This window comes from Cariama cristata, unplaced genomic scaffold (assembly GCF_000690535.1).
Source record: "Cariama cristata isolate BGI_N322 unplaced genomic scaffold, ASM69053v1 scaffold13134, whole genome shotgun sequence".
NCBI lineage: Eukaryota > Metazoa > Chordata > Aves > Cariamiformes > Cariamidae > Cariama > Cariama cristata.
Genome location: NW_009611389.1, coordinates 40,343 through 58,440, shown reverse-complemented (window position 1 = coordinate 58,440; position 18,098 = coordinate 40,343). Strand labels below are relative to the sequence as shown.

General features: G+C 44.6%; 1 protein-coding gene across 1 annotated transcript in view; it reads right to left on the bottom strand.

Moving 5' to 3' along the window:
- LOC104160175 (phospholipid-transporting ATPase FetA-like) overlaps nucleotides 1-16,404 on the bottom strand; it is a gene marked incomplete at both ends in the record, with an annotated part of 47,790 nt that extends 31,386 nt beyond the window's left edge. Inside the window, 7 exons of the mRNA XM_009698245.1 lie at nucleotides 117-187; nucleotides 375-447; nucleotides 2,022-2,083; nucleotides 3,018-3,116; nucleotides 5,396-5,510; nucleotides 15,534-15,593; nucleotides 16,374-16,404. Coding sequence (XP_009696547.1) covers nucleotides 117-187; nucleotides 375-447; nucleotides 2,022-2,083; nucleotides 3,018-3,116; nucleotides 5,396-5,510; nucleotides 15,534-15,593; nucleotides 16,374-16,404 — 511 coding nt within the window. The remainder of the gene's footprint in view (nucleotides 1-116; nucleotides 188-374; nucleotides 448-2,021; nucleotides 2,084-3,017; nucleotides 3,117-5,395; nucleotides 5,511-15,533; nucleotides 15,594-16,373) is intronic.
- Nucleotides 16,405-18,098: the final 1,694 nt, after the last annotated feature.

Below are 18,098 nucleotides of genomic sequence, written 5' to 3'. Positions count from 1 at the left end.
ATTTGGAAACTCTTGCTACCAAAGCTATTGCAGATAAGCTTGCAGCACCCAGGGTCACCAGAGATTTGGCCTTGCACTGGTAGCAGTGATTGCACCCGAGGGCAGTGATCACTTACCCGTCCAGCTCAGCTGTCTCGATGTATGTCAGGCTGTGTGGCTCGCTGCTTGACAGTAACAGTAGATCGGCCTGAACACAGACAGACAGACTTGGCATGAGTGCATGCAGTCAGCGGGCAAGGCGCTGCAATGCTGCTTGTGGTTTCTGCATGCCGCAGGTCTCTGAGGCAGTTATCACTACTAATTAATTTTCTTCTGAGTGGTAAGAGTAATTACAGAGACTAACTGTGAGCAGGATGGAGAGAAACTGTACTCACCGTCACAAAGTTGTTGTTTTCTAGTTTTATTATATCCCCGACTTGGATATTCATCCATTTTTCATCCTTTAACCTGCAAGAAAACCCCTAGTAAGTAGGCACATAAAGCAAATACCACTTGGGAAATTAGGATACTCAGCTCTGCTCCTGAAGCCAGACTGTAGGTGCCATCAGGACCTGGGCTGTTGATCAGACGGAGCAGGGTCTGCTACGATGTGGCCTGATCCATACTAAGCTAAGGGACCACCACAATGCAAAAAAAAAGCAGTAACAATGGTTGAGGTGACCCATGCAGGGTTGAGACCAAGCCTCAGAACAGCAGCACAGTCCTTGCGGACTATCCTTCTCTCTGGATTGACTACTCCCTTCCTTCTCCTAAAGGGCTACATTATCTCAGAAAAAAACTCTCAACTTTGCGTAACAGACTTCCCAAACACATGGGAAAATTGCTAGTTGTCTTTGTTTTCCTAAGTGGTATTAAGGACCAGAGCAACAGATCTGGCTGTCAGGAAGGCCAATGCAGGTTCTTAGGCTGTACATGTGCCTAGCTAAGCCCGTCTCTGCAGTGGCCTTCACAGCACTAAGCAAGATGTGCATGCAGAAGCCAGCTAAACTGCAAGCACCAACATAACCAAGTCACGATAGCTGTATATGCAAAATCTAGAGGTGAGAAATATCAAGAGCTGTATCAAAATAGGACTGGGTGTTCAAGCTTGAGTTCAGCTCAGCCTTGCTGTTTCAATGTTGGTCAGAGTTGGGCAGGACCTATTGTTTTCAGTTTTTGAGTAAAGGCAAAGTATTAGAAAATTTCTATTTCAATGTATATTTCCTAGACACAGTAACTAATACACAGTAAACCAAGAAACTGGTTTCCTTAGCAGAAAGCACAAAAAGTATGTTCCTAGTCTTCAGTTTCCAGTTATATTTTTAACTGTTTGATCATCTGTTGAAGTTTACACAACATATTGCTATCTATAGTATGGGAAAAAAAAAGTGATCAGAGACTTCACAGCTGTCTACAGCTGTGTCTTACACACAGTTGGACTCCATGGAGCTGCAAGTAAACAGCACATCTGTCTGCCACAGAAGTCAAAGCCTCTGCTATTTTTTCTGCAGGAAAGAAGAGTGCTAGCAGTACAATGTCCAAAGCACACAGCTGAAATATTTTGAGTACATCTAAGTCAGAAGTGCTACACGTACTCCAAGTATTATGACATGTATGAGGAAGCTATTCCTGCTTCTTGATTTAAAATAACTTGTTGGTAATGCCTAGTTTTGCTTAATGCAGAAATAAATGCTATGAACATGAACGGACGTGGGAAGATAGCCTTGCTTGTTACTTCTAGGGTAAGGAGTAAAATAATACAATACTCTCAAAGTAGCACTTAAACATACATATATCCAGAAACAGAAATAATTTACTTTTTGTCAGTGCAAGGTCACAGCCATAATGTCTGCAAAGATTGTGGTACTGTGTCTTGGGTTCATTAATCAGACACATATTCCAGAACTGCACACTGAACTAATGGTGTGAAAAACAATCCAATTTTAAATTGTTTAGTGATCCTTGGGAATCACACAGAAAAAAATTATTATTAATAAAATGCTCTTCCCAGTCAAAGTTACAGTAAAAGAAAAAGGACTTACATGCCATTGATCAGGACCTGGACTGGGCGGTTGTTGACGTGTTTGTCGCTTTTGTGTCGATTCTGAAAATTTGATCAGTACGTTAAAAGGCATATGCAGGAAACCAAGCACGCAAGAGCTGTAGGCAGTTAGGTTTTCACCCAGCTGGGTGAACGGGTCAGGCAGATTAGAGTCACACTCGAGTCTCAGTCAAGCTCATGTTTACACTAGTAATATAGGGCGTAACTGGACTGCAAAGAGCAACAGGCAACATGGGGCTTGCTCTTGGAGGGAAGGAGGGTAGAGCCTTCTATGTCACTTAGCACAGTCCTGACTCAACTGGCATTGGTCCTGCCTATCACAGTTTTGTAAACACCAGAGAAATCCATTCCTCTGCTCGGATATGGAAAGTGGCTGCTGGCATTGCTCCCTGGGAGAGCACCTCACCACCTCTCACCTGTCTACTTGCAAAGTTCCACCAAGTCTCCACAGAGCATTAAAATTATTTTAATAATGACAGAAAATCAGATGCTAAACTCAGCTCTAACGTCATCCAATGAAGTCAATGGGACTTGACCATTAGCTCCGATGGGAGCAGACTTCCGTGAAAGGTGGGCAAGTTTGAAAGCCCACACACAGGTTGAATCCTTAGTTTCCACCAAATGCTTTTTCCACCTACATTGCAGCTAGAATGCAGAGGATGAATTCTCCAAAGTGGAAGCCTGAGAGCAGACTTCTGTGCATGTGTCCAGACATATCTGTTGGTGACCACATATTCAGATATGCTGAGCAGTTTCAGAGAAAGTTAGTGGAGCTGCTGGGCTGCTCAGCAATTTGGAAATTCTAGCTTATTTTTAGGCAATGAACTATAGATTTGGGGATCTAATCTCAAACTCCATCTTGACTACAGACCATTTCTCCAACTACCAGCCCCTGGCTGTGTTTATTTTAAGTGGTTTGCTTTAGCCATTGTGCTGAAGAATCACAGGCAGTACAGGTCAGCAATACAAATCTTACAAAATCATCGATGGCATCCTTGACTCCCGATACAGCCAGCACCAGCACTAGGGGCACCACCGTTGTAAACCAGGACAGCGAGGAAATCTGAGGAATCAACTGTAGGAAGAAAAGATCTAAGTTGAGAAATTTTCCGCCCTGCCAGTTCAGCAAACAGATGGAAACAAACCACTGTTTTCTGTGAAAGCTAGAGACAACGCTTTTCTATGATACTCGAATACAGAATAAAGACAGAAATGCAGCTCTATTGCTTGTATGTGACCTCACAAAGGTGGGACAGCCAGGGAACCCATGCTTTGCTTGCAAAACAAGCTGTAATTGAAGTTATAAACATGGAGCTGTCAGGAAGTGTAGTGGGTTGCTCTTTCTTGTTGTTTGTAAAATTGAGATTGCAAAGTGTCCACTGGATTTCTTTGGAGGTACTGACATGGGCAAGCCTGCTGTGAGGGACCCAGAGCTACCTGAGAAAGGTCTGCTGTGCACAGTCTTCAAATGCTTCTGGTTTTTGTTTCAGTAACTCTTCCCATTTTGCTGAAGTAAACTTCGTATCAATAAAAAACACACATCTTTTTCCAGGGCTGACCTTGCTGTTCCAAGATCAACAGAGCCATTTTTGTTTCCCACATCTTTAATAGTGAGAGGACCCAAGAGTTAGTTGAAGGTGACTCTGTCATGCCTTCAGTGATGCCGAGATGGATGTCTTACCCTAGCATAGTTCTTCCCTTCTTCTAGAAGCACAGCACTAATGATGGAAGCAGTGTGATAACAGTGTCAGTGTGTCCATCAGATTGGATTTGGGCAATGTCAACTCCATGTGCATTGTGATGTTGACATTTATGCCACTAAAGCAGCTGCTTAAGGGTGGAGAGCTGCTCTTCAGGGCTGGTCCTTATGCTGCACTGCCACAACCTGGATTCTACAGGCGCCACCAAATCCATCCAGGAGGAATGATGTTTAGAGGCAAGCACAGCCCTGCTCCGCTGTGGAGACTGCAGAGACATGTAACTGGTGTCTTCACACCTAACTGGCAATATGCTTGTCCTACTGGGCTGCCAAAGGTGGGGAGGCAGAGTTCCCACAGCCTACCCATCACACCCACTCCTGATGCAGGAAGAGATACTCCCAGGGCTACAGGGATGGCGTGAGTGGGCAGAAGATGGAAAAAAATGAAATGGAGGAATATGTAAATATAAAAGACTAATGGCTGCCATCTTTAGCCTACCTTGATGCAAGCAGCAGAAAAAGCTGCATGCCTTTATACACAGTCACTCCTAGATGGTTCAGCAAAAGACACAGTGGAATAATTTAAGGCAAATAGTTTGAAATACTACGCCTTTGAGAGACAAACAGCTAGAGTGCAGTAAGACAACACAGGAACAATGCTGTCAGCTTAGCTGAAAAAGCACTCTCACTAGTTTCTTGAAAAATATATGTGGGCTGAAATTTCCCAAATTCATTCCCCGTAAATACGAAGATTATAAGTAGTTTGCTACATACTTAACAAAATTTTGCCTATGCTTTTTTGAACTGAAATTGGAAAAGAGCATTTGAAAAAGGTAATTTTGCAAACTTGTGTGCACTGAAATGGTCAAATTTAAAATATCGTACTTGAAACATAATCAAAATTATACCCTTTTTCTGACGTGTATTCCAGTATGACTCAGAAACAGAGTACACTGCATTTATCCATATTCTAGCAAAAGGGGCAGAAATCCTGATACCAACTTCTCCAGTGCATTCAGCTTTCAGATAGAGCAGTATTACCAACAGTGATGGGCAAAGTGCAACTCAATGCCATTACGAGCCACCTAGTTCAATAGCATTGCCGGTGTCTGCCACGCTCCATATTAGGCACCTTCCTCACCCTGCTGAGCAGGGAGCAGCAATATTCAGCTTTATGCAAACTAGCTCCAACCTTGATGATGTTAACTCTTTGTTTTCCAGGGAAACAGTACAGGTTACAAATTTGTTGTTCCTCTCACTGTTTCCTTTGAGATTGCCAATGGAATTTGCCTTTAAACCTATGGATAAGAGACAACTTCCTTTTGTACTACAGGAGGAATAAGCAATGCAAATCCAAGGACTGCCAGCACCGCTCGGATCTAGACACAAAGGGGTAGTAGGACAAGGCGTGAAAAAGGTACACAATTTGTTGAAAACTTTAATTAAATTTTTTTCTTCATTTAGTTCAAATCCTCATATCCAAAGGTAAGAGAGGAAATTGCTTTTTTTCTGCCCTACTTTCTATCTACTTTAAGGTTTTACTAAGACGCTAATTCATAACAGGGGATATAGCTTGCACTTTATTACAACTATACATAGACTGGCTTTGATAACGGACAATGCAAACTGTTAGAAACGGCACAGTGAATTCATACCTGCAAAATCAGCAAGAAAAGAAAGTAAGCATTGGCTATTCGCTGAAACTGTTCAAACAGGTTGAGAGGCAGGAAAGTGAAGAAGTTGTATTTCGATGTTTTAATTGAATTGTTTTTTAAAAAGGAAAATAAATAGGACCGGTAAAACAGGAAACAAAATTACAGCACAACCCATTTCAACTGTGTTTTTACTTGCTTATATTTAGCAATAGCATTGTTTCCAACAGCAGCTCAAAAACCATTTCCTTTTCCCCCACACAATCGTGCTGAGCCTGGATAAACAGACATAATTCCTCTCAGAATTGGTGAAAACATGACGCGCAGTTTATGACAATGCAACTGCAGGTAGATACAGGTACATGCAGTCACTCACAGAGGTGCATCTTCTCTTTATTAATAGTCTTCCTTCTTACAGAATACACAAATAGAATTAAAAACTGTTACCAGAACACAATAATTTTGCTGGAAGCAAATTTGTAGAAAGCTTTGTAGAAAGCAGTGTTAGAAAATCCACAAGGGGTCAATTATAACTTGTCTGAGACTCTGAAGCACCTTTTGGCTGGACAGCCCCACACGACCTATAGGTCCTCCCAGGAGCAGAACATGACATTATTATCTTCAGCTGATTCAGCAGCCTCTCAACTCAGCAACTTTGAGAGGTGGCTTGTTTCTATTCCACAAAGATCACTTGAATATGGTGTTGTGCAAACAGTGACTAATACAAGAACTCACCATTTCAGTAAGCGAGTTGCAGCTTTGTTCCTGATTTCCAGTTTCCTTTCCTAATTGCAGCCGGCCCCTCCAGCCACAAGCAATGGCTGCTCCCCCATCTGTCTTCTTCAAACCAGAGAAAGACTGAAGCTCAAGATTACAGAACTGGGTATTTTCTTCCTCGAAGATCAAAGCACTCTCGTCCAATTCTTACCACCTGAGAGACAGGCTCAATCCATTGTACCGCGCCCACCATCTTGGGCTGTCCCTTCAGTTTTTAAGTGTGCTAGACTTTCTTTTACATGAAGTTTATCAAGTACTCATCCAGGTTTAGTCCTGGAAGCACCTCTGCCATCTGTTGCCAGCACATCTAAAATTCCTCTCCAGAAGATGCCTACTAACCCCCTCCCAGAGAACCTAAGGTGTCTCAGCACAAGGAGGCAGATATTACCCAGTGCGCCTTCATTCAGTAATAGATTTGCTGGTCCAACAGGAGAGAAAATGGTGATTGTAGTATTCTAACAGCCTTTAGGTATTGCTAAGCTGGTGGGAGGACAGGAGCTACTAAGTGTGAACCACAGGCCATCTCCAATCCATGCATTAATCCAGGATCTTGACATCTAAACTTACATACACCAGCACGTTTCCACCATTAAACCAATTATTTAAGATTACCATCGTAAGCTGTGTACCAGGGAAGCTGTTCCATTTTAGGCAGTTACTGGATTTTGCTGTGTCCAGACACAAAGTACAGCAACATTTTTCAGCATTAACTTCATGTTTTATCCCTTGTACAAGCCAATTAATAAGTCTCTCAAAGAGCAGAGATGGAAACGCCCTTCATGGAAGAGCTCGCCAAATCCTCCTGTTGATTGCACTCCAGCAAGAGAAGATGTTTATCAGTGATCATCTTATAAACAATATTGCCTGTCTCCTGGCATTATGTAGCCATCTCCGGGTGTGGTTAACTCTCTGCCTGTGATCTAAATGTCATGACACATAGTTAAATTTGGGTTATTTCAAAATTCTTCACCATGGGATATGCGCTGCACACAGGCTCCACGGACACTGCTAAAACAGAAGCAATTGAATAGCAGCAACCTCTGCAAACTCAACATACAGAAAAACTAAATTGCCTGACAAGTCTGTGTCCACCAGACCCAGAGTCTGGCAGATTTTTTAATAAAAACTGTATCTAAAGATGCACCTTGCTCACTAATCCTAAGAAAATGTCACGGCCACTTACTTAAAAAAAGAGAAGACCATAGCTTCAGGGAAAAGTAAGTACAGGGGACTTGACCTTTGTGTGTCAACAGATTTCGGAGGGTCACACGCAACATGGGGAAAAACTACTCCGTGAACACTCACATAAAGTTTATAGATCTTTGCCTGTAAAAATCTCAGAGGGGATAAGAAAAGAATGGGAGTGGTTTATTTCAATTCCTGCCTTCTATTTCTGTCCATTAATTACGTCAGGAAAACCACTGAATGAACCAGAGCCATTCATTTTGTTTCCTATTGCCATTAGGCATGGTAAAAAACGCAGTCATAACAGCTTCCAAATGCTTAACTGCAGGAATCTGGACATCCACTATTTTCTCCATAGTAGTTCAGGATCATGGTATTGTTTGACATACACCGTCTTTTGGGACACTGGGATACTCAGACCCCAGGGTAGACAGGAAGTATTACAGTGGATCTTCTCATTATTACAGAATCTATAATTAAAACTAAGCACCAGAAAAAAAGAATTCCTCATAAGCACTATGAAGATTTCTAATTCAACAAGTAACTTATTCATGGCCCTCAGGGGCTAAAGGAATATCAATATTAAAAGATAAAAACAAACTAGGGAAAACCTCAGCCTTTCCAGTTCAAAGCTCTTCATTCCCACATCACAGATACAGTTGAAGCTCTGTGTAAGATAACATTTATGTTTCCATGCAATACTACAGGGTTGCAACCTTTGACAGCTCGGGCTCTCGGTTGACTGCAGGGAAATCTCAGTTGGCCTCTGCTCTTGATCTTATCGTACTCCCTGATGCTTAACACCACCACATCCCGTCACTCCTTTAGAGCTGTACCAGAACCTGACTCTGGGGTGGGAGGGATACGATGGGAACCTGCAGCACCGCAGTGTGTTAAACGCTCCGTACACAACCATCATTTTATAAGCAATGCCTATAACGCACCATCTGCCTTACCCCCACCATACTCTGTCTTCAGTGAGGCACACTCCGATTTGAGAACAGTGATGCAGAAGAAATATCTTTGAAGCAGCAATTAAGTATTGAGAGGTCTTACCGGAACTTCTGGTTCTCCTATAGATTTATAAAAAATCAAACATCTAAGGAAAGCAGGCTCTATGGGCCAAGCACAAAGATGGGAATTAGGAGCTTTACACTTATTCCCAGATCTGCCCTAGACTTCTGGTTGACCATAGCCAGCTCCTGTGTGCCCCTGCGTCCTACATGAATAGGCTTGAGCGTGGTTACCCACCGTCAGCCTCAAGCTCTCCAGATGCGAAGCCTGACACGAGAGCAACATTGTCTGTGGGTGAGGGATTATTCTCATCTGCTCTTTTCAGGGGTTACATTCACACCTCCTGGAGGTGTGACTCCACTGAAATGCTGTCCCTAAGAATAGTGCTCATCGCGGCACAGTTACACAAGTCCAGATCTGGTGGATGAGCTGTTACTTTGGGGGTGTTTTCAGAAGCCCGCCTGTGACGTCTGACCACGGGCAAAACTCAGCAGATGGTTCCTACCTTTGTTCGCTGAGCAAACAAATCATCTCTTTGCCATGAAAGTCACTGGAAATAAGAGACACTGCTGTTTTTGCGGCTAGATTAGAGGGGCTAAAGGGTGATACCCAGAAAAGGCAGGGTATGGCAGGGTACGGACCATCTGAATTTATACCCCTGGCTCAGTGACATACTAGTTTCTAGCAGCTGGGCAACCTGTCCCAAAGCAAATTTTAGCAAAACCTTTCTGATCCCACTACGCTGCCTTATTCCTGACAGTGGGCAGCAGCCCCAACTCAACAGAAAGACTGAGAAAGGCCAGTAGGATGCTGATGGGGTTCATCTGGTCCCTTTAAAGATCTCATCCTCACTCCCAGATGTAAAAGACTGGACAAACACCAGAAATAAAAAGATCTATATTCAATCCACAATCCTCTATTTTTTCTTCTTTTATTTTTTCTTTTTCTTTTTAACAGCTTTGGGAACTTCTTACATATGTAAACCCTCGACCCCCTCTTGGCAGTAATAATGAAGTGAGTTCCAGAATCCCATCACATGTTGGGTATTCCAGGAAAATCTCTAGGAAAATGTGGTCACTGCTTGTGTTTTCCTATGCTGTTCCTTCTGCCTGGTGTCATCCTGTTACAGAGCAGTTAATCATCACTGTGGTGAGTGTCCTCATCACGCTGGTACAGAGGAGGGCACGGCGGCAGATGAAAGTGGCATGGCTTGACAACCTCACACCATCACTCAGAGACAGGCCAAGTACAGTACTAATCTAAAGGTCTTGTCTCTCACCCATCTCCTTCAACTACTCTGCCTTCTCCTCCTGTTCAGTTCCGTACCTGAGGCTGCTGCCAGGCAGGGAGGAGAAGCGAAGGGGAGGACAGAGCACTGCCGAGTGGTGCAGAGAACGCAAACTCCAAACCACCGTACGCTGTTCCTTAAGGTCTCACACCACCAGACTCCCAACCACTATGGTAGGATTTTTGTATCTATGAGGTTTAAATTAAGATGAAGAGCGGAGGACTTGGCCCAAAGGAGTCTATAGACTTCACTGCAGCTCATGTCTGGCACAGCTCAACCCTTTCATGCTTGTCAGGGCCCTATGACTTAAGGGCCTTGACCTCATCTGGTGTCTCCATCCACAACCCCTGTCCAGGGCTCAGGAGCTCACTCAAGCCCAGCCATGGGCCTTCAGTCCTTGCCTGAGCTATGCTGTTGGTGTACCAGTCTCCATCCTGACATCTGTCCTGTTTTCCCAGATGGACCTATCCAACTCTGCCTCCTGGATTGACCTTGGACCTACAGTGTAGCCTGACCTTCAGCCCTGTCCCCTGCCACTCCTGACTGGGCTCCCTGGATGGACCCTGGACCTGGTTCATCACTTCATCTTCTCTGGAATGATCAGGATGGGCCCCATTACCAACATCCTGCCCTGTCCTCCCAACCAGATGCTGCAGGACTGCACCCTGGTCAGTGAGGGCATTGTCTGCACTGGGGTCACCCTCAGCTCCCAGCTTGTCCCCTTTCATTGGGCAGCTCTGCTCTGGCTGCTCCCTGACAGTGCCTCAGTTGGTCTTCGGATGAATCCAGCTAATGCCTTTGCAAAGACAAAAGGAGCAGTGCAGGTTGCTGCTGTAGCTATTCCTTCAGGGACTACTCAGACCACTTTTCATATGATCAGACAACACTCCCTTCAGCCTTGAGCATGATGAACACTGGGAAACATTTGCAGGTTGAGATGGGAATACAGGGCAGCCATTGCCACCATCCTGACCACACTGACAAGGTCCTTGAGGATAACCCACCAGTCATCCTTCTCAGATCGAAGCACGCAAGCAGAGGAGGTGCAGCAGAGTCTGAGCCCACTACCAGAGTTCCTTGGTCTCTGATTAAGGTTCAAAGAGATAAGAACCTAGCTGCTGATTCAGCCCAGGGCAACGTGTATTGGCAATATGAAGTTATATATATCCCTCCTATTTCACTACAGAATTCATCAAGTGACCAGGGAGAACAAAAGCAGAGTCCAAGCAGCTCCCTTACTGCTGGTCATGTAGAAAGGATGCTGGTTTGACCCTAGATCCTGATTCAAGATGAAATTTGTCATTGACTCACGGGCCCTGCATTTCCTCTCCTATTGTCTGAAAGTCAATTTCAAAGTTGTTTTTGCAGCCCTTCCTGACGTCTCAGTGCAGCTGTGCTAAATTCCAATCTGGAAGTGAAGAAATAAAAAGGAACTGGGATCAGGGCAAACATTAAAAGCCTTCAGAAGAGATTTTCTGCTCCAGAGTGCTGACAGACAGAGAGCCCTTCATGGTGGACCCACACGGGGCAGTCCCCTCTGCAGCTGTGCTGGGGACAGTGCAGCCAGATTGAATTGCCTCAGATAAGAACCTTGATTAAAGCCCTTAAAACTTTCTGGACCACAGCTGGCACCTTGCTTTTCACTTTATTTCAGTCTTTACACAGCCAAACCTCTTAGTGAAGTCAGGAAGGCTCTTCCTGTCTGCAGTGTGAACAAACCCAGGATAGGACTTGACTTTTCATTTTTACTGACCTATATTGAGTCCGTTTTTGTGCTGCACTAAGTGCCTTTGCATGCCACTCATTCACACTTGGTTTCTGAGTCATTCCTAACTAATTTTATAGAGCTGGTGGGTAGTACATACCTTCACACTCAGCCCTTCTAGTTAACTGCACAGCACTTTGTTTTAAAGTTTGTTTTTTCTAAGCTACTGTGTTCTTGCTGTGCAGATAAAGCCAAGGATGTCTGGGGTGGCACCAGTCTGACAACTCTAGGTTCAGCTTCAGTCTTCACTCTAAGTCCAAATAAATCCTGACCTTCCCAAGCATTGCCATTGCTTGAAGCTGCTGCCCTTAACCACAGGCACCTCCTATTATTTAATCACAGCAAAAATCATCAGAAGACACGTAAAAGGCTTCTTCGGATAGCAGACTCTTCCCTTCTTCCCCTCTCAGTCTGCACTGCCTCTGTTCACACAGAGGGCGGAGACCACCCCAATCTTCCAGCCCACTGCATGACACATCTCATATGACCACAGAACACATTCAGTTCTTCCTCTGAAACTGTCCCTCAGCCCCACCATGAAGCCTCTGTGTTAAGGGGCTTTCCACCACATGCAGCTCCTGTCCACCTCTTATCCTCATCCTGCCCCACCAGTCCAGCCTCCCACGCCATCCAGCCCTCCTGCCCAGCCAGTGCTCAGCTAAGGAAGCTCTGTGGCTGGAACAATGTGGCAGAGACACACTGCAGCTTGGCCTCTTGCATAGTTTCTGGTGAGCTCTGGGAGGGAATTTGCCCTCCGAAGTCTCCTGCAAGTTCAGGTGTGATGGATCTGGACATGCCCTTGCACGCATCGGCAGACGTGGCTTTCCACAGCGCAGCAGCAGGTTCCTGCAAAGCTGGTTTGAGCATATTTAGGAGTCTTGCTTCATACCAGGAGGGCCAGCTTTCAGCAGCTGCCAGAGCTGATGTCAGATTCCAGACACAATAGAGTTTTCAAGTCTTTCTCAGCTCCTCTCTTCTCCCTTCACAGATATCCTGTAGACTTTGCACCAGGAAGGGACAATAACCACCAGCTATTCCGGGACAACACACCCACCTCTGATTGTACTTTACTACTTCCCTGTTCTCACTGAGAGTAATCCAGCACAAAGCATCTCTGTACCTTTGATCTATGTCTACATAATAGAAACTCTCCTTTTAGTGAAAGACTCGAACCTTCACACCAGCTGCGACACACAGCCTGGCCCCAGCAGTAAGGCAATACACTACATCTCTGTTTGCATTTCCCTTTCTTTTCCTTACTGGCCTTTCTCAGCAACTGCCTCACCCTAAAGAAATATTTACCGCCTCGTCTAGCTTTATTACAAGAACCTGTTCTATAGGTTTTATGGCTAACATGGCCTTAAGCTACCAAGTAAAGTAAATCTCACTCCTGCAGCTTTCACTGTCTAAAATACTTTCTAATCTTTGTTATATCGCTGGGTTTCCTTCCAGTTTCTGCCCTTTTATCTGGCTGGAAGAGCTACTGGTGCAACCTTCCATGTGCCTCAAGAGAAGACAAGACTGCTGTGCAGGAGGACAAGGACTAATGGTCCTCGCTGTGGGACTGAGAGTTGGAGGACAGCTGTTGTCCTCCAGGCTCTGTAAGGAAAACTCAAATCACCACTTAACGCCGATTGTCACGTCCCAAAGAGCTGAGCATCAGAATGAAGCACGGAAGGTCCAAACGCTTCTGTTGTTTGCTTGTACGCAGGTCAAATTAAATACGTGACGGTGGGAAGACATGTTGAGGGAGGACCATGGCTGCAGGAGACAGAAATTAGGCTGTCCAGAAAATGTCAGCATGCTGAGAGACAACTGAGAATAACCACTGCTGTGCCAGGGCAGGCTCCGGTGTTCGGACAGTCTTGGTCCCCCTGGACCACATCCTAGTGCTTACCAGTGCAACCTCAGCGTGTTCAGACAAATCTGAATGTGAGGAAGGGCCCCAGATTTGACCCTTGGAGTGGACTGCAGGACTGGAAGAGCTAACTTCCAGAAGTATCATTCATATGTTGTTGGGAGGGTACCAGGAGACTGTCTCCCTTTTTGACATTTCCACATGCACCCAGCAATCTATAGCAGGGGTTCTCAAGTAATTTATGAGCAAGGTTAGTCCTTTTCATACACCATGGTAACGTGGGTTTAATAAACTGAACTTTTGCCAGGACTTACTGGAAATAAGCAGGCCAGAACATGATGTGCAGCCCTGTACAGCTAGGACAGTGCTTGCATCAACACCTAAAGTCTTTTAGTACCTCGCCACCCACTCACCACTTCGAGGCTTGTCTCTTTCTGGACAGTCTTCTGGATTTCCGAAGCCTCAGTCTACACTGGACTCCAGAAATCATGAGCCACAGCTGGCTAAAATGAGAGGTAGGATTACTGAAAACTCACTGCCAAGTTTTAACAGATTATATTCAGCTGGCTTTTTGGCTACCTCCACTTTCACACCTAATCAATAGACTCTTATGGAAAACCTCCAGAGCTCTCACAGTCCTTTCCTTAATTTTGGTTATTTGCAAATCCTTGGGCATGTAAGGAGTCAGCTGGGAAGCAGTGACATGCAAAGTCAGCCTTAGGAATGGCTTTTCACAGAAATAGACTCAGAACCAGAAGAGTTGCTTGTTCTCTCTGCCCTGACAGCATTGTACATCTCCCTCGTGCTTTCCTGCCCCACTACTGCAGACAGCCCACATTGCCATCATTCAATGAAAGATTACAAATGCATAGGTAGTGGCAATCCCACCCCAGTATGCTACTGGCAGGTTCTGTGCAAATCAAACGTACTTTTGCAGTCTCAAATCATCAGGCTTGGTAAGGCATACATGCTGAATGGTCCTTTACATATATTAACTACAGTGCATTTCATATTTAGGACACATGCAGCAGCTCTGGACTTAGGAAGTCTCTAACCTGTGTTGGGTAATTCATGGATGAAAGGTGACCACTGAAACCCACCCAGCTCATGTCGCCAACAGATCAGCTACATCAAGATCAAAGCTGTTGGCAAGTCAGACTTTTTATCTCACGAGAAATTACAGTGTTCTGAAATGTTTACTTTTTCAGTTCTTACTGAGAAAAAACACTTGTGATGTTCCTAAACTAAAACATGATGCAAAGGAGCTCCTGAGTAAAACTGAAGGATGAATTTCACCACTGGAATTCATATGTGCAGAGGACAAAAATTCACAAAACTCATTTCAATGTTAGTTGGCAGCTGCAAACACTTTGAAAGAATGCAGCTTCAGGATCTCCTCACGGAGGAGATGGCCCTGTAGCCAGGCAGTACAGGTCTAGCGGCTGAGCTAGCCCTCCTCTGCCCACAGCATCAGCAAATGGCCCATGGGCTTTGGAAATCAGGTTGCCCAAGGGAAGTGGTGGAGTCACCATCCCTGGAGGTATTTAAAAGACATGTAGATGTGGTGGTTAGGGACGTGGGTTAGTGGTGGACTTGGCAGTGTTAGGTTAACGGTTGGACTTGATGATCTTAAAGGTTTTTTCCAACCTAAACGATTCTATGATTTAAGGGGCTCCCTGGCACTGTAGCCTGGCAGACCTGGGTCACAGCCAGCCCGTGTCAAGGTGCTCCTTGGAGTCACAGATTTCATTGCACAACATGAACCTAAATAGGCTATTAAGGAGCTGGAAATAAAGCTGGCAGGAAGCCATAAAGGCCAGATTCAGAACCTTCCTGCCAGAGAGGATTTCACTCCAAGAGCTGAGGAACTGACACATTTCCTTTCACATTTTACTTTAAGTGGAGACACGTTTCCAACAGAAGACTCCCCTGGTTCCGTTACTGAAAGGCCTCGGAGCCTGATCCTGCAAACACTTTGACTCACAAATAATTTTCTGGAAGTGTGTTAAGTCATGGCATTATACTCTTCCAGCATTAGATCTCCTTCAACTGCCCATATGCAGGGTTGACTCCAAAGGTTGACTCAACAATGAACCATCTCCGATGGTTCATCTGGCACATGTTTGCCTTGCTAGCAGAGCCATAGCTAGCGTACAGTCATGTCACCTCCTGGAAACAACATTCAAGACATGAAGCAGATGCAGCTACATCTGTGATTACATCTGCATGAAACAACACATGCCAGTTACTTACAGCATATTCAAACTGGAGATTAAAATCCCGGTTGTTTGCTTGAAGTTGTCTCTCTTCCTCTGTAAAGAAGAGGAAACACATCAGACATGCTTGAAGGTAAGCAGGGACAATACAGATACAAATGAAGCATCAGAAAACGCAAGCAGAGCTGCTAAAAGGTAACGTCACCGGGAATCTGTGCTCTGGGCTAACCGCCCCATGTCAGGGAACTGAAGAGGCTGGTGACATTGATAGACCAGCACTGTGAACACTCTTAAGCCCATAGTCCAAGTCTCCTCTACCCACTATCCACTGCAATGCCAGCACTGGTTTCACATGTTGTTCAGCTTCTCCTGGGTAAGAATTACCACTTAACTAGTGGTTCTCACTATTCCTGCCCTGCTCCATCTCCTGCCCCTGAAGTGTCTGGAGCTGTTGCCATCAGCTGCTGTTAGTGCCCTTCCTCCAGTACAAGTGCATCTCCTAGCATCAGCCCACAGATGTGACATCACCACCATAGCTGTCATGAAATCAAAAACTACTGGAACGAATTTCAAAAGGTCATCAAATCTATCTTCTGCCTTAAGACAGGGTTGTGCCTGTCACTCCCAATAAATGTACAAGAAAGCTCCAGTGATGGCTGTTCTTCAGACTGCCTATTTCAGGACTGCAGTGTCCTTCCCCTGTACGAGTTTTTTGCCCATTATCTAATATAAAACTCATTACTTCAATTTAAAGAAATAGTATCTTCTCCTGGAACGGTCAAAGGTGCTCTTCTGCTGCCCCTCAGTTGCTTGTGCTACTTGCCAAGGAGGCAGAACACGGACGAGTTCATGATCTATTGAAGGCTGTTGTGCCTTATTGTAGTCTTCTCTTCCCAAGGGTAAGCAACTCTAGTTTCTTCAGTCACTTCTTATGGGTCAATCTGTCAGAAGTAGCATCACTCCTGCTGCTCTCCAGTGGGCTTCCCAGCTAGTTCACCTCATTCTGGACACACAGCAGCCAAAATGGGCCACAATTTGCAGTTGAGACCTTACCAAAGCTGACCGGAGCACAAGGGACACTCCACCTATCTTGTAGACGATGCATATTTGACATGCGAATTCACCTAGAAGTAATTTAAAGTAATATCCTTATGTACCACCAACACGCAGCTGACGGCATTCCAGAATATGATCCATTTTGGCAGATCCTTCCTGGCAGAGCCAATGCCTCACCAGGTGATGCAAATCTTTCATTTGTCCTTGCTGAACTGCATCCAAATTTTTTCAGATGATTTCTCCAACTAGTCAATTCTAGTCCTGTCTTTCAGTGTGCCTGTAGCTCCTGCCAGTGTGGTGCCATTCGCAGATCTACCGTGTTCTTTATTCTGCCAGCCAAGATGCAGAAGAAAATATTGAACAGCAGACTCAGGATACATCCCTGATGAATCTCTCAAGTCTCATAATCAGTCATTGATAACTATTGTCAGTGTATATTTTTTTCTGGAAAGTCTGGCACTGACTGTATGGTGATTTTATCTCGTGCATGTATCTCCAGTTTACTTGTAAAAATGCCACAAGTGACAGTCAAGATACATGACAGCTATCTAAGGCTTTTTCACTAGCCCTCTGGCTACCTCTAACACAGAATTAATTTTGGTTTGATGCAGTTTTTCAGGACTGCTGACTGTTAATCATCTCTTCCCCACACATGCACTTCTAGTTACTTTGAAGTGGTTTGTTGGATTGTTTTAACCTTCACCTAAGAAGTGAAGCCAATACATCTATAATCGCTCAGCTTTTCTTTTTCCTCTGTTTCAACATAGACACTATGCTTGCTCTCTTCCCAGTCTTCTGAACTTTGCCTGTCTGTGCACCAGAAATTCTCAGAGGCAGCATTGCTCCAGGCCATACTCTACCTTACCTAGCCAAACCATTCCCTTGCTATTCCAGCCCAAAACCTCCCCCCTTCTCCTCTGTTTCTGGCAACCATGATGTTAGATATCTAAAGAAAAAAAAAGCCAACCCAAACCAGATTTCTTACCATTATTTGCTAAGGTTTTTTCACTGAGTAGCAGACACAAACCATGTTTGATCTCCCTCTTAGAAGGGTTACAGAACCCCAGAGATCCCAACTCTTACAGAACTACGTTTATTGCCCTTTATGTCCTCGATAGCTTTTTCTTGCTTTGAGCCTTTGCCACACAGTTTGTGCTGGATAAAACGATCTGCGTTGCACCTTCTTAGAGGCATCCTTCCTCTGCTTGAAGTGAGTGAGGAACTTGTGATTTCGCCATTTCATTCACCCTTCTGAGCCTTTCCCTGAAAGGTGATAACTTACACCTGTGCCCTTAATATCAATTATTTAAGGAAACAACAGCTCTGCTTAATTCTCCCTCCACCCCAGATTTCCTTCCCATGAGATCTCAGTTACTAATTCTTCATATTTACTGAAGATTTCCTTCTTGAAGTCCATTGTAAACACTTTGTCACTTTTTCCTCAGTATCATACTGTCATTTCATAATCATTCCTGTTTACACTCCCTCCGGCTTTCACAGGACACAATCACTTCTGGAACAGCCTCCTCCCTAGCTCCAAAAAATTA